At 47.1% G+C, this 13,867-nt stretch overlaps 1 protein-coding gene across 1 annotated transcript in view; it reads left to right on the forward strand.

Annotated features, from left to right (window-relative positions):
* Nucleotides 1–13,867, forward strand: part of AATF (apoptosis antagonizing transcription factor) — a 154,044-nt gene that overhangs the window by 78,721 nt on the left and 61,456 nt on the right. Inside the window, exons 5-8 of the mRNA XM_015420509.1 lie at nucleotides 1,140–1,257; nucleotides 4,444–4,651; nucleotides 8,601–8,765; nucleotides 9,181–9,264. Coding sequence (XP_015275995.1) covers nucleotides 1,140–1,257; nucleotides 4,444–4,651; nucleotides 8,601–8,765; nucleotides 9,181–9,264 — 575 coding nt within the window. The remainder of the gene's footprint in view (nucleotides 1–1,139; nucleotides 1,258–4,443; nucleotides 4,652–8,600; nucleotides 8,766–9,180; nucleotides 9,265–13,867) is intronic.

Below are 13,867 nucleotides of genomic sequence, written 5' to 3' on the forward strand. Positions count from 1 at the left end.
GTGAAAAGAAAAGAAATCAAATGCCCTAACATGTCTAAATATGTACTGTCCCTAGCTCACTATTTCAAGTGGCACTAGACTAGTCACCCTTCCCTCAGGATGAGGGTCTCTCCCCCACAGCAGCCTCAGTCCCTTCTTCCTGGGAAGAAGAACAGCTCTTCCTACTGCACCAGATCTTTTATTCCAAGCCCTCCTCTTTTCCTATTGGTCAGTTTTGGCTCCAAAACCCCTCAGGGGCTTCTGGGAGTTGTGGGCCCAGCCTCACCTACTGCTAGCCAGGCTCCCTGGGCCTAGTAGGCCTCTGGTGGCACAGCCCAGATCATGACGGGGAATATGACAAAAGATCATCAAATGGCAGTGTGGCAAATGCAGAGAGAACTTCTCCCTCTCCCCAAATGCTAGAACTCACGAGCACCCAACAGAGTTGATGGGTAGCAGAGTATGGGTGAAGCAGAGAGAGTCGTCCCTCACCCAGCACTTGCTTAACTTGTGGAACTCTCTGCATCATGATGGTAGCCCTTTAAGAGGAGATTTCAGTAGATCCACAGAGGGTAGGTTCCATCAGTGACTGAATGGAACATCCATGTTCAGAAATGCCAGTGGCGGGGGGAGAACAGGAACAGGAAGAAACCCATGTCTGGTTTGGCACCCGTTTCGCAAGTTAGCACCTGGCAGCCCCTGAACCTCTCCCCCCCCCAAAAAAAAAATCTGTGCAGTGCTCCACCGCACACATTTTTTAATCTGCGCTTTGGGGCCCTGTTTGGAATCAGATGTATAGATGCCTTTGGGGACTGGGTATCTTCTGTGCAAAAGAGAATGCTGGACTTCTTGAGTGACTGGTCTGTCCCCACAGAGCTATTGTTGTTCTCAGATCACTTTGGTAACGTATCTCCGGGGGGGGGGGGGGGCGTGCAGAATTAAAAGATCTTCTGATAATAGCATTGTGTTTCTACTGATGCTCAGGACTGAAGTGCAGCTGCTTGGTTGTCACGTCTGCATATCTTGGATAGGGAGCCACCCCTTTAATGCCTGTGGTGTTCAATGTATCCCCCCCCCACCCCCTGCTCTTCCCACGTTCACAGCTTGCCTGCAGGCATCTTCTTAGGGAGGCTAACCCTGGTTTCATTTTGCCCCTGCAGATCACAAAGCCCTGAAGGCTCTGCTGAGAGCGCTGGTGGATCTTCAGGACGAGCTGCTCTACCAGTATTCAGGCACGCAGCATCTGGTGGTTGGCGGGCAATCCGCAGAAGCAGAGAGGTAAACAGTGGGCGACGCCAGCACCTCCCAGGGTCCCTGTTTCCATATTCATTAAACTGATTCACTTCCCTAAGCTAGATTGCTGGATCTGAGTGCAGTGGCGCATGTGAACACATGAAACTGCCTTCTACTGAGTCAGGCCCTGGGTTCATCAAAGTCAGCATTGGCCACTCAGACAGAGTTTGCTTGTGGTTTTTTCCTGTGGATATCTGTGATCCCTTTTGTTTTGTTTTGTGCTGTATCCTTTGGGGATGTAGACGTATGATGGAGTAAAGAAGTATTTATATATTAATTATCATGTCAGTATAAGAAATTAAATAGTTTATATATTTACAGAGGTTAAGCCTACAATAACGTCATGTTACTATAAGAAACAAATGTTCAACATGCAGCTGCATGATATTAACTAGTATAGTCTTTATAGTGTCTGGATCCAGTTAGTTGTAGAGAGCATTTGCCAGCCAGAAAATGAAGACTTTAGCCAGATAAAATATAAGAACTGGGTTGCTACTACCTAAATAAGTTGGTGTTTGTGGAGAACATGGCCAGTAAAATCCAGGAGGCTTTTTTGTACCTACAGAGGATTGGCTTGCTCCAAAAATAAACACTTATTATGGAACCAGAAGTAAGTTTTCTAAAGGTTAAATTATTACAAAAACGAAATTATTATAAGTTTAACATAACTATTTTCCATGCAGCTTCAGGTGGAGTTTTATTGATTATGGTTTATTCCAGGATGTGGAGCTGCGGTGGCTCAAGTGGTTAAGACACTGAACTGCAGGCTGTCGAAGGTCGGTAGTTCAGCAGTTCGAGACCCGAGTGTGCTGCATGACAGAGTGAGCTCCCATCTCTAGTTCTAGCTCCTGCCAACCTAGCAGTTCGAAAGCAAGAAATTGCAAGTAGATAAATAGGTACCACTTCAGTGGGAAGGTAACAGCGTTCCGTGCGCCTTGGTGTTTAGTCATGCCGGCCACATGACCACGGAAACGTCTTCGGACAGCGGCTTTGAAACGGAGATGAGCACAGCAACCCTAGAGTCGGACTCGACTGGCTTTCGAGCAAGGGAACCTTTACCTTTACCTTATTCCAGGATATTATGAAGGTAATTAAGAATTTACAATGCTGAGCTGAATTTAAGAAGCTGACACCTCCTTTAAATATTGGATTACAAGTAAGAATGTTGGATAAATTGTTGCACTTTTATAAAGTTTTAGAAAAGCAATGTAAATCTTATAAATGTTGTTCATATCACAGAGTTTGCTTGTGGTTTTCCCCAGGGTCTCAGGCAGGGGTCTTTCACATCACTAGCCGCCTGGTCCTTTTTAACTGGAGATGCCGGGGATTGAACCTGGGACCTTCTGCATGCGAGGGCAGCCCCTCCCTTAGAGACCAACAGGATTTTGAGATTCAAAGTGGAGTGAAGCTTATTCCCTGAAAATTTTGTTGGTCTCTAAGACGTTACTGCACTAGACTCTCTCACTCTGCTACTGAAGACCAATATGGCCACCCTCTGACATTAAGCTGGGCTGGAGCGCCTTATGAGAACGCAGGCTACGGAGTTTGGGGGGCTTTTCATTCAGAACGAAGAGGACCAAGGGTGGTGGCGGGAGGCGTGGAATGACAAGCAGGGTGATGGCGAAGTGAACGAAGCGGAGCGACTCGGGGACTGAGAAGACAAAACTCCGTCACCAAATGCATGATTAGTGTCTGCAGCTGTGGCCAGGGGCCTGGGTTGGGGCTGGGGGCAAAAGGAGCAATGATAACGTCCTGAGCATCTTGAAAATGGGGCAGGGTAGGGACAGATATGTGATGTTTGGAATTACGGCCCTGCCTTTGACTGCTTTGAAGCGGGACTAGACGCCTAGAAGAGAATAAGGACGTGGGAGCCACAGATAGTTTAGCGGATGATGGAGAGAGCTGCAGGGCCAGAGCGCTCCTGGTCGCCCCCCTCGCCCCGGTCAATTGCTGTTCGTCTCTCTGGGCCAAAAGTGCCATTAGTGAGACAGGAGGGAGAGTCTCGTCAGTGGCGGTTGTCTGGCCTCACTGGTCAGCTGCCACTGAAAATCTAAAAAGAAAGGTGAAATATAAATCCTGAAAATAAATGGAACCTCCGCGTACAGTGGCAGTGTACCTCTAGGGACGGATGTCAAGGGAAGGCCAATGTTCCCTCTAAGCTGAGTGAGTGTGAGCTAGCTCACAGTTTTTTAGCCTCCGTGACTAGAGATGTAAAATTTCCGGAAATTTTGAAGCTCGGAAAAAAACCCGGGTTTTTTCGGGAAAAAACGGAAATTTTTGGAAAAATTGAAAAAAATGCTACATTAGCATTTCTTTTGTCTTTTCTAGATTGAACGTCATTCTGTTACTTTAGGAACATAAAATATGACTATGGGCATTTTTATTTGGCATGAAATTATCACAACTAGCATATTAAAAATATAGTGTATCCAAACAATTATTACAAACAGAATACCCACCCACATGCAAAAACAAAACTGAAACCTTTTTATTTTCTTCTGACAATAGCACCTTCTAAAGGAAGAAATGCATCTTGTTCTTGCATTGGAGAGTTCAGTTTGTAAATAGGACTTGCTTGTCCTCAGTGCACAGAAATTAGATCAATATGATACCATGTATATATATTTTAGAAATGATTTGTAAAATATTTGAACACCTTGTCTTAAAATATTTTATTCATCATGTTAAAATAAAACGTTCCATAATCATTTTTTTCTTTTCTTTTCTTTTTTCAATTTTTCCAATTTTTCGGAAAAAAACAAAAAATCTTCAGGAAAAAAAACGGGGAAAAAACGTTTTTTTCCCGAATTTTTCCGGTTTTTTTCCGGGCCTTCACATCTCTACCTCCGTCTCACACATTTTTTGTCTCGGCTCAGGCAGGGCGGCTCCAGAGCAAAGTAATCTGCAGGAGCCAAATCGCTCGCTCACAACTTCAATGCCCGTAGCTCACAAAGTAAGATTTTTGCTCACGAAACTCCATGGCGTGGGGAAGGCCCTTCCTTGGGACTGGGAGCAGAATCCTAGGCCAGAAAGGACCCCTGGCCTGTTCCAGCAGGGCCGCTTCGCTCTCCTTAGCTGAAACCTCGGCCATCCAAATTTGCTAACAGGCCTGTACTGCGGCTCCTAGCACCGGAGTGCCTTATGTTTCGGTTTGTTTCTTTTTTGCTTTAGTATGGAAGAGATCCCAAGCGGGAGCGACGACGAAGGAGAACACGCGAAGAGGGAGAGGTTGCCAAAAAGGCCGCTTAAACGGAAGCTTGCGATGGACGAATACCCAGAGTTTGCAGCCAAGCGATTTGCCGACTTCCGGGCCTATCGGAACAGCACCTTGCAGAAGTGGCACGACAAGACCAAGCTGGCTTCTGGCAAACTGGGAAAGGCAAGAAATGCACATCTGCAGCAGTTAGAGGGTGTGGGAGGGCTTGCCAACCTCTGGGTCGTGGCCTGGAGATCTGGAATTGCAGCTGGTCTCCCAGGCTGCAGAGATTTGTTTCCCCGGAGGAAATGGCAGCTTTGGAAGGCGGGCTGTATGACATCACATCCCAGCTGACATCCCTCCTCTCCTGAAATGCTTTCCTCCCCAGGCTCCACCCCCAAATCTCCAGGAATTTCCCGACTAGGAGTTGCCGTCCTGAGGTGCGGGTCATTATTGGAGAAGGTTTTGTCATGCAGATCTTGTTGAAATAGGATTATCTCCCAAAATGACACACCCGTGTGTGTGTGTTTAATTTCTTAAAAGCGTATTTTGCTCTCAGAAATGGTATGTGCTTAGTTGTAGACCTTGGGAAGCTTGGTTTCAGGTCTCACTGGGTGAGCTACAGGCTGTGATCTGGATTGCAGACAGGTAGCCATGACCGTCTGTAGCAGCACAGCAAAACAGGAGTCCAACGGCACCTTGAAGGCTAACAAAATTTATTCCAGCATCAGCTGTCCTGAATGAGAAGCCGGCTCATCACACGCTTCAGATGAATTGACCTCTGACTTGTGAAAGTGTACGCCGAACAGTGTTCCCTCTAAGATGAGTTAGTGTAAGCGGGCTCAGTTTTTTAGCCTCCGGCTCACACCTTTTTGTCTCGGCTCAGGAAGGATGGCTCCAGAGCAGACTAATTTATGCAGTAGCCAAATTGCTCACTCACAACTTTAATGCCAGGAGCTCCCAAAGTAGAATTTTTGCTCACAAGACTCCACAGCTTAGAGAGGGAGCACTGATGCCGAAATGAATTTTGTTAGCTTTGAAGGTGCTGCTGGACGCCCGTTTTGTTTTATGCATGATCCTGTTGCTCTAGTGCAAGCACAGAGACCCACATGCACGGGGGCTTTTCTGTTTACTTCTAGGTGCAGGTGGTAGAAACGGCATGCAGTAGGAAGTTGGGGAGGGGCCATGTCTCAGCGGATGAGCTTTTCTCCTTGCCATACAGAAAGTCCCAGGTTGAATCCCTGGTATCGCTAGTAAAAGGGATCAGGTACTAGAAATATGAAAGACCTCTCTATTTGAGACCCTGGAGAGCTGCTGCCAGTCTGAGTAGATAATACTGACCTTGATGGCAGCTTCATATGACAAAGTCTTGTTCACCAGGCTTGTATCCAGCTCGGAGCATTCTGTGTTGCTACGGTGGATGTGAGCATCTGATTGTGTTCAACACTTTGGCTTCCGTTGTTTAGATGAGGCAGTGTTTTAGCAATAAAGGTGATGGACATAGGCTTGAAATCTCAGAGGCAGCTGGGGGGGGGGGGTGTCCCAGAGGTTACGGGCAGACCCTCTTCATGGCAAAACCCAGCCTAGGCAATAAGGGAATGGGTGAAAATTTGATTAGTTTTTGTAGTTTATAGAGGTTGCAGCTCCCAGGTTTTCTTGGCGTAAGCATAGCTTGAACACAATCCTGGCAGTCCCTTATCCTTCTGTTCTGTAAGGCAGTCTCAATTACAGTGTATTATTGCCGCGTTCTTGGAAGGATGCACAACAGCATGACTTGCAAGCCCTCGGGAATCGCATCTTTTTATTTAGTGTGGGCATGCGTGTGCTCCGCTGCCGTAACTGGCATATGTTTGGTGCTAATTAAAAGCATTGTGTACTGGTTGAACAAATGAAAGTACGAGTTGTGGGGCAAAAGGTGGGCTATAAAGGAAACTGATAACAATTTTTTTAAAAATCCTGCCTTTGCACTGAATTAAGAAGTGAAATGGAGCCTTGTAAACTTTGGGCATTTGAGCTGATCTTCCAGGAGAGGAGGAGAAAGCAGAATGTGCTAGGAATGCTGGTCGCTTCAGCCCTTTTCCTGGGAAGCAAGGACATCTGCATGCCGCATGAACACACATGAAGCTGCCTTCTTTTGAATCAGAGCCTTGGTCAATCAAAGTCAGTGTTGTCTACCCTGATCGGCAGTGGCTGCCCCGAGTCTCAGGTGGAGATCTTTCACTACCTGATCTTTTAACTTGAGATGCCAGGGATTGAACCTGGGACCTTCTGCGTGCCAAGCAGAGGCTGTACTGCTGAGCCACCATCCTTCCCCACCAGCTGCCTACAGTCTGAATTGACACTTGGTTCAGACATGCAGGGGAATTATGTGGCAGAGACTGGAGCTGGTAGAATGGGCTGTGTGACTTTAGCTAGGTAGAGTCATGGAGGATTAGGGATGATGTCAGGACCCACAGCAAATCAACCAAGTACACGCTTCCAAGAAGGTTTTACTTTTATTGAAAAGCTATAGATGCAGTAACAGGAACACTGTTAGGAATGGCGGGCTCTCTATGCGCATAATAGGTTATAGGACATTCATATCCGCCCCCCCGGAATACCCAATTACAGAGGTTCCCGCGTGCGGGCATTAAGCTGAGAACTAACGGCTGCAAAAGCAAAACAGGTAAGATGCTTCCCACGACTCTTGCTGGTCAAAGACACAGCTACTCCTCCAGTGGCCTTGGGAGATATGCGTTGCAGCGAAGAGGCAATTAAGCGCCAGGGAAAGAATGTACATGAAAGGGAAACACACACCACACTATTGGCAGCTTAGCTGATAGATGAGCATGAACTGCATTTTTGCAGTTTGGTTTGTAGCTGAACTGCAAACCGATAGGCTGGTTTGCAAACTGAACCGGTTTGTAAGCCATTTAAAGTTTAAAATCCTGCTTTCTGCTCCCCACAAAAAACGGTGGGGAGCAGAAAGCAGGGTTTTAAATGGCTTCAAGCTGTTTTCTGCTCTTCATGAACTGCATCAAAATTTGTAGAAGTTCATGGTGGCCCTTCAGTTTGCATACATTGCTTTGCAAACCATGAACGGGCTAAAATTTGTGATGAATTTTAGCTTGTGAGCCAGTTCATGCCCATCCCTATGGAGGCTTGCATGCTGGTAAATGTCTCCTTAAGTTTAAAAACTCTCTGCAAATAGAAAAGCAGGACAGCAAGCAAAGAGAAAAGCTTTTGCCCTGCTTTGCTAGTTTTCTGTTTGTATGGAAATAATGTGGGTGAGTGGGGGTTGTCCGTGAAGGAATTTCGTCACTGGAATCTGCCACCTGCAGCCTAGAGTGGTGCAGTCCCTTCTAGCTTCTTGCCATGTCGCTTTCTAGCATGTGTAAACCTGCCCTCGAGCAGAGAGAAAATGCGATTGCAATAAGTTAGTTGTCAAATGAAAGCTGAAGGAGCCCCGGCATGCGTGAGGCTTCCGTTTGTGTGACTGGACCTTTTGGACTGCAGTATCATGTCAGTTCTGATGATGATCTGAAGCTGCCAGAAAACCATTAAAAAATAAAGGCTGTTTGCAGCAACAGATAAATAAGTTTGCCTGCCTGAGAATGCACCGCTGACAGAAATGTACATCTGTCCGCATGTGCAGCTAACTTGCCTAGGGGAGCTGCGCTGACTTGTACCATCAGTCACTTGAACATTCCTGAGAGCAAAGTTTGAGTGCCGTGACTTGCGTGCCCACAAAAGCTCATACCAGGAATAAAACTGTGTTGGTCTTAAAGGTGCCCCAGGACTCCTACTATGTTCTGCTGCTTCAGGCCAACACGGCTACTCCACCTGAATCTATGCTCCTGAGAGAGGTTTGCACAGCCAGTATTAAGGGGTTAATATTGGGGGGGGGTGTTATTTGGCACTTGTGCTGAGAAACCAGTCTATTAACTAGGGCTTTCTGTCTTCCCGCTTGCCTTGGGGACAGTAGCTATATAAATAAAAAACCCTTGCCGCACCGAAATCCAGCCCAAATCCCAAACTAAAGCCCCGTCTCATAGGCAACGCTTTCTGCTTATCCAGTGACACAGAAAGATAGAGGCCAGTGCCTTGAGCAGCAGCTTTCCACATTATCTGACACTGCTTAATGTTCTTGCAGGGTTTTGGTGCCTTTGAGCGTTCAATCTTGACTCAGATTGAGCATATTCTGATGGACAAAGAGAGATTACTCCGGCGGACGCAGACCAAGCGCTCGGTCTACAGGGTGCTGGGGAAGCCGTTGCGGGAGCCTGAGCCGCTTCCGGAAGCTTTGCCAGGACAGACGGTAAGGGATTCTCCCCCCCCCCCAACCCAGTTGAAGACAGTTTTATTTAGGACTGCATTTGATTGCAACAGTCCTAAATTGTAATTTAACACATTTTCATTTTGTGTTATTTTTATGTGCTTTATTTTATGTATCTTGTAAGCTATGTTGAGCTCCATAAGGAAGAAAGGTGGATAATCACCATAATACCAAGCCCCCTTGTTCTGTTTGCAGCACATATTTACAGTTTAAGGTTGGCAGTTTGGGGCCAAAGACCCAGTTATTGAGAGCGGGTGGGATTTAGCTTGGGGGCCGTCAGCTGCTGACTTCTGAAACCAGTCTTTGGGATTGCAAAGGACACTGACACCCAAATTCCAGCCTGGTGAATCTTCACAAATTCAGTCTCTCTCCCTCTTTCTCTCTCTGGTCCTTCTAGGAGGCCCTTCCACTAGCTGCAGCCAACGCCCATCTCAAAGACCTGGATGAAGAGATCTTTGATGACGATGACTTTTACCATCAGGTGAGGCCCTGTTGAAATGGTGGCATGTGGATATTCATGCAAAGCAAATGTGTTAATAACCTGACCCTTCAGCTTTATTGAATTGGCTTGACACTCCGTGCAAATAATAAATTGCTACGTGAGATGTCCTCTGCCAGAGCAGTGGGAAAAGAAATTCACAGCAGGGCTTATATGCTGTCCGCTCTTATAGTAACTTGAAAGGCTGGTAAATACTGCTTTTGGTACTGCCTCTTTGCTAGTTAAATGTTCCAAGCAGGCTTTTTTTTTGGGGGGGGGGAGACACAGCCTGAAAAAGCATGCTGGGATTGCTTCTTTTTGTTTCCTGAAATGTTTTTGAGCATGGTTGTGGTTTGTGTCTTCCTGAAGCACCTTTGAATGTCCTTTGCTGCCTAGTGTTAACTAGCAAAATGCTCGTCCTCCTGTCTGGTGGTATATGTAAATCTTGCGAAGTGCCTGGTTACACACTCTTCAGAAGCTCAGTGACACAGTGGGAAAGCATATGCGCACGCTTTTGCTGGAATCCCAGCTATGGCTCATTTCTACAGCACATAGACACACACACACACACTCTGGGGTCTTTCAAAACTGCCCCAGTGCACAGACATGCAGTGTGCCTCTCCCACCGTACTTAAACCCAGATAGGTCAAACAGGGTCTCCCAATGTAAGGGGGCCCCCGTGAGGGCAGAAAGTTGTTGTTGTTGTTGTTCTTCAGTCGCACAGTCGAGCCTGACTCTTCGCGACCCTGTGGACCACATCATGCCAGGCCCTCCTGTCTTCTGCCATCCTCTGGAGTTTGCTCAATTTCATGTTCGTTGCATCAATAACCCTGTCCAGCCATCTCATCCTTTGCTGTCCCCTTCTTCTTTGACCTTCCATCTTTCCCAGCATCAGTGAGTGCTCCCTTCTCATTGGGTGGCCAAAGTATTTGAGCTTCAGGTTCAGTATCTGGCCTTCCAGGGAACAGTCAGGGTTGATTTCTTTTAGGATTGACTGATTCGATTTCCTTGCAGTCCAGGAGACTCTCAAGAGTCTCCTCCAGCACCATAATTCGAAAGCATCTATTTCTTTGGCACTCGGCCTTCCTTATAGTCCAACTCTCGCAGCCGTACATTACTAATGGGAATACCATTGCTTTGACTATACGGACCTTTGTTGGCAGGGTGATGTCTCTACGTTTTATTATGCTGTCTAGATTTGCCATTGCTTTCCTCCCAAGGAGCAGGCATATTTTAATTTCATGGCTGCAGTCACTGTCTGCAGTGATCTTAGATCCCAGGAACGTGAATTCTGTCACTCCTTCCATGACTTCCCCTTCTGTTTGCCAAGGAGTGACGTTGAGTTTCAAGCCAACTTTTGTGCTCTCCTCTTTCATTCTTAGCAAGAGACTCTTTAGGTCCTCTTCACTTTCTGCCATTAGAGGGCAGAAAGGCAGGGTATAAATGTTGTTGATAATGATGATGATATTTTTTTTCTTAGCACAGCAGCGTCCCCATAAGCAATAATGGCAGGCCTTTCACATGTGTCAGAATGCCAAAGGTGCTTGCAGATTCAGAAAGGTTGAGGGCCCCTGCTGTTGATGGCTTCAGGGCAATGCCACCAGGCACCACACAGTTACATGTTCTTAAGCTGTGCTGACTTAATTTCAGGGCTTTGAGTGTTCTCAGCTGTGTGCTGGATCACAATCCTCTCCGCTGAACTTGACATTGCTGATAATCTTGCAAGTTTTTATGATGTTTGGCTTTTGCAGATGTAGGGGTGGGGGGTGGGGGAAATTACTTGCTCAAAGTGTCCCAGAAGTGCACGGCAGAGTTGACTTTAGAACTTAGGCTAGATTTGGTTAGGACTGATTCCAGGTACCAGTTTTTTCAGACCTGTCCCCCCCACCCCACCCCCCGATCATGTGGACAAAACACTTTGAAAACAAATGCCAGTGCACCAGAACACACACACACACACACAATTTAACTCCTGTTGGGGAGCAGGGTTGGAAACTCTAGATGTGGCTTGGAGTTCTTGCTGTCTCACATCAGCTCATTCTGGGGCCAGGGTGACCTTGTCGCTCTTGCGTGTGTGTTAAACACAGTCAAGTTGCTTCTGACATGGTGACCCTATGAATTAATGTCCTCCAAAACGTCCTATTATTAACAGCCTTGCTCAGGTCTTGCAAACTGAGGGCCTCTGTGGTTCCCTTGATGGAGTCAGACCATCTCCTCTTTTCCTGCTGGAAAGTTCCCTGGCATTATTGCGACTTCCACCGAGTCCTGTCTTTTCATAACTTGGCCAAAGTACGATAGCCTCAGTTTAGTCATTTTAGCTTCTAGGGAGAACCCAGGCTTGAGTTGATCTAGAACCCACTGGTTTGTATTTCTGGTATCCGCAAAGCTCTCCTCCAGTACCACATTTCAAACGTTACTTGAAAGCACTGGCCAAAGGAAAGGTCTGTGTGAGATGACACCGGAGGGTGGCAAAAAAGATGTAGTAATCACCTTGCACTGAAGTGCCTGGGAGGGCAGTTGGCACATGAACATGGCATAGGGCTGCCAAGCCGCAGCGGGGGATCCGCACGTCTTCACAGGATCCCTGCCGCGGGGGGGACAGCGATACGCGTTGCACCGCCGGTGCAACGCGTATCGCTGTCCCCCCGCGGCAGGGATCCTGTGAAGACGTGCGGATCCCCCGCCACGGCTTGGCAGCCCTAACATGGCACTAATAAGAAACCATTGGGACCAAGAGGGGTGCAGTCAACCTGAGAGGGAAAAGGCGGGGAGCTTCAGAGCTCCGATACGTCACGTCTTCCTCATCCCCCCTCCCCAGTTAATTGGGGTGCCAGGGTTAATCTAAATTAAAGCTTAAACTAATAGAGGTCTCGGAAGGAAGAGGAGCTGCCTGAGTTTAAACAAGCGGCGCTGCCAGGCTTTGCCGTGTCTGGGTGGTTACCCGAGGGGAGGGGGAGAATCAGCAGCAGCTCTGGAGCACCTTCGAGAAACCTGCCAACTCACAGGGGCCTTCTCTCCCTCTTTTATTTAATTATTTTTGAAAACAATTTGGGAATGTCTCGATATTGCTGCCGCTTGCATTTGCTGGTGGCAAAAAGTGTATATGTGTGTGGGGGGGGTGTCTGTCCCTGCAGGTGCTAACATCTGGCGGCACAGCGGGGGATGGGCTTGTGCCCCGGAAACCCCACCGTCTCTCAATATGGTGCTTGGGAGTGCGGTGACTTCCATCTCTTCCCTGACTTTGGCAGTGGACTGTGATAGCTTTCCTCTCCGCCCTCTGCACGTCAGATGTAGGCGCCTTTGCTGCCGGGCAGCCGTTCTTCTGCTGCCTCTTCTCTCCCACTTCGCTCCCCCAGCTGCACCATCCATATTTCCCTTCCCGTATCTCCCCCCCCCCCCAGCAAAGCCTTCTCTTTTCCTCCCATCCCCAATGTGCTGCTTGGGAGAGATGATCTGTAAAGATTGCCACTTCATTGTGTCCAAGTAATTGAGGAGACACTGGGCCCCCTTGACAGACACTGCCAAGTACCCATTCCACTGACCTGGTTAATTTTCTTCCACTGAGTAGGATTTGGCAGCGAGATTGGAGCTGAAGTCTTATTCAGCGGTGAGGCGATTCTGAGGGGGAAAGCAGCTGTATGTTTTCTGTCACCTCCTGGTTAAATTGGCTTCATAAAGGGCTTCTCGTTATTCAGCCGGCTTGTAAACCAGGGCTGCAAAGCTGTGCTCTGGGGCAGGAGCACGACCAGTTAAAGTTGACCAGAGACCGTCCCCGGAATGCCTTGCCGCTCTGTCTCTTTCTGTTTTTTACTTGGCTCCTAACCGAATTATGTCCCCGTACATCTGTACATCTGTTAAGTGTGTGCACGCCCACAAGCAAGTACCTGCCTCTTTAAATGTGGAGGCTGCAGGTAGGTGCATCAAACCCAGGCAAAACTAGAGATGTAAAATTTCCAAAAATTTTGAAGGTTGGGAAAAAAACCATTTTTTCCCTTTTTGGGGGGGGGAATGGAAATTTTTGGAAAAATTGAAAAAAATTCTACATTAGCACTTCTTTTTCTTTTCCAGATTGAAAGTCATTCTGTTACTTTAGGAACATAAAATATGACTATGGACATTTTTACTTGGCATGAAATTATCACAACTAGCATATTAAAAATATAGTGTATCCAGACAATTATTACAAACAGAATACCCACCCACATGCAAAAACAAAACTGAAACCTTTTTATTTTCTTCTGACAATAGCACCTCCTAAAGGAAGAAGTGCATCTTGTTCTTGCATTGGAGAGTTCAGTTTGTAACCTAGGACTTGCTTGTCCTCAGTGCACAGAAATTAGATCAATCTGATACCATACATATTTTTTAGAAATGATTTGGAAAATATTTGAATACCTTGTCTTAAAATATCTATATATCTAATTCCGAAGATGCCCCCTGTGTGAGGATACCAAAATCCACGCATCGGGGGCACCTGGGGGGGAGGGAGATTTTTGTGCACACTTGGGACGGTCCCCAGGTGTGCGCAAAAATCTTAAAACCTGAAAAAAATATCGGGGGGATACTTAAATCCCCCCAAAAGTAACAGAGCATCCCCTGCGCATGC

This window comes from Gekko japonicus, unplaced genomic scaffold (assembly GCF_001447785.1).
Source record: "Gekko japonicus isolate JY-2015 unplaced genomic scaffold, Gekko_japonicus_V1.1 scaffold534, whole genome shotgun sequence".
Classification (NCBI taxonomy): domain Eukaryota; kingdom Metazoa; phylum Chordata; class Lepidosauria; order Squamata; family Gekkonidae; genus Gekko; species Gekko japonicus.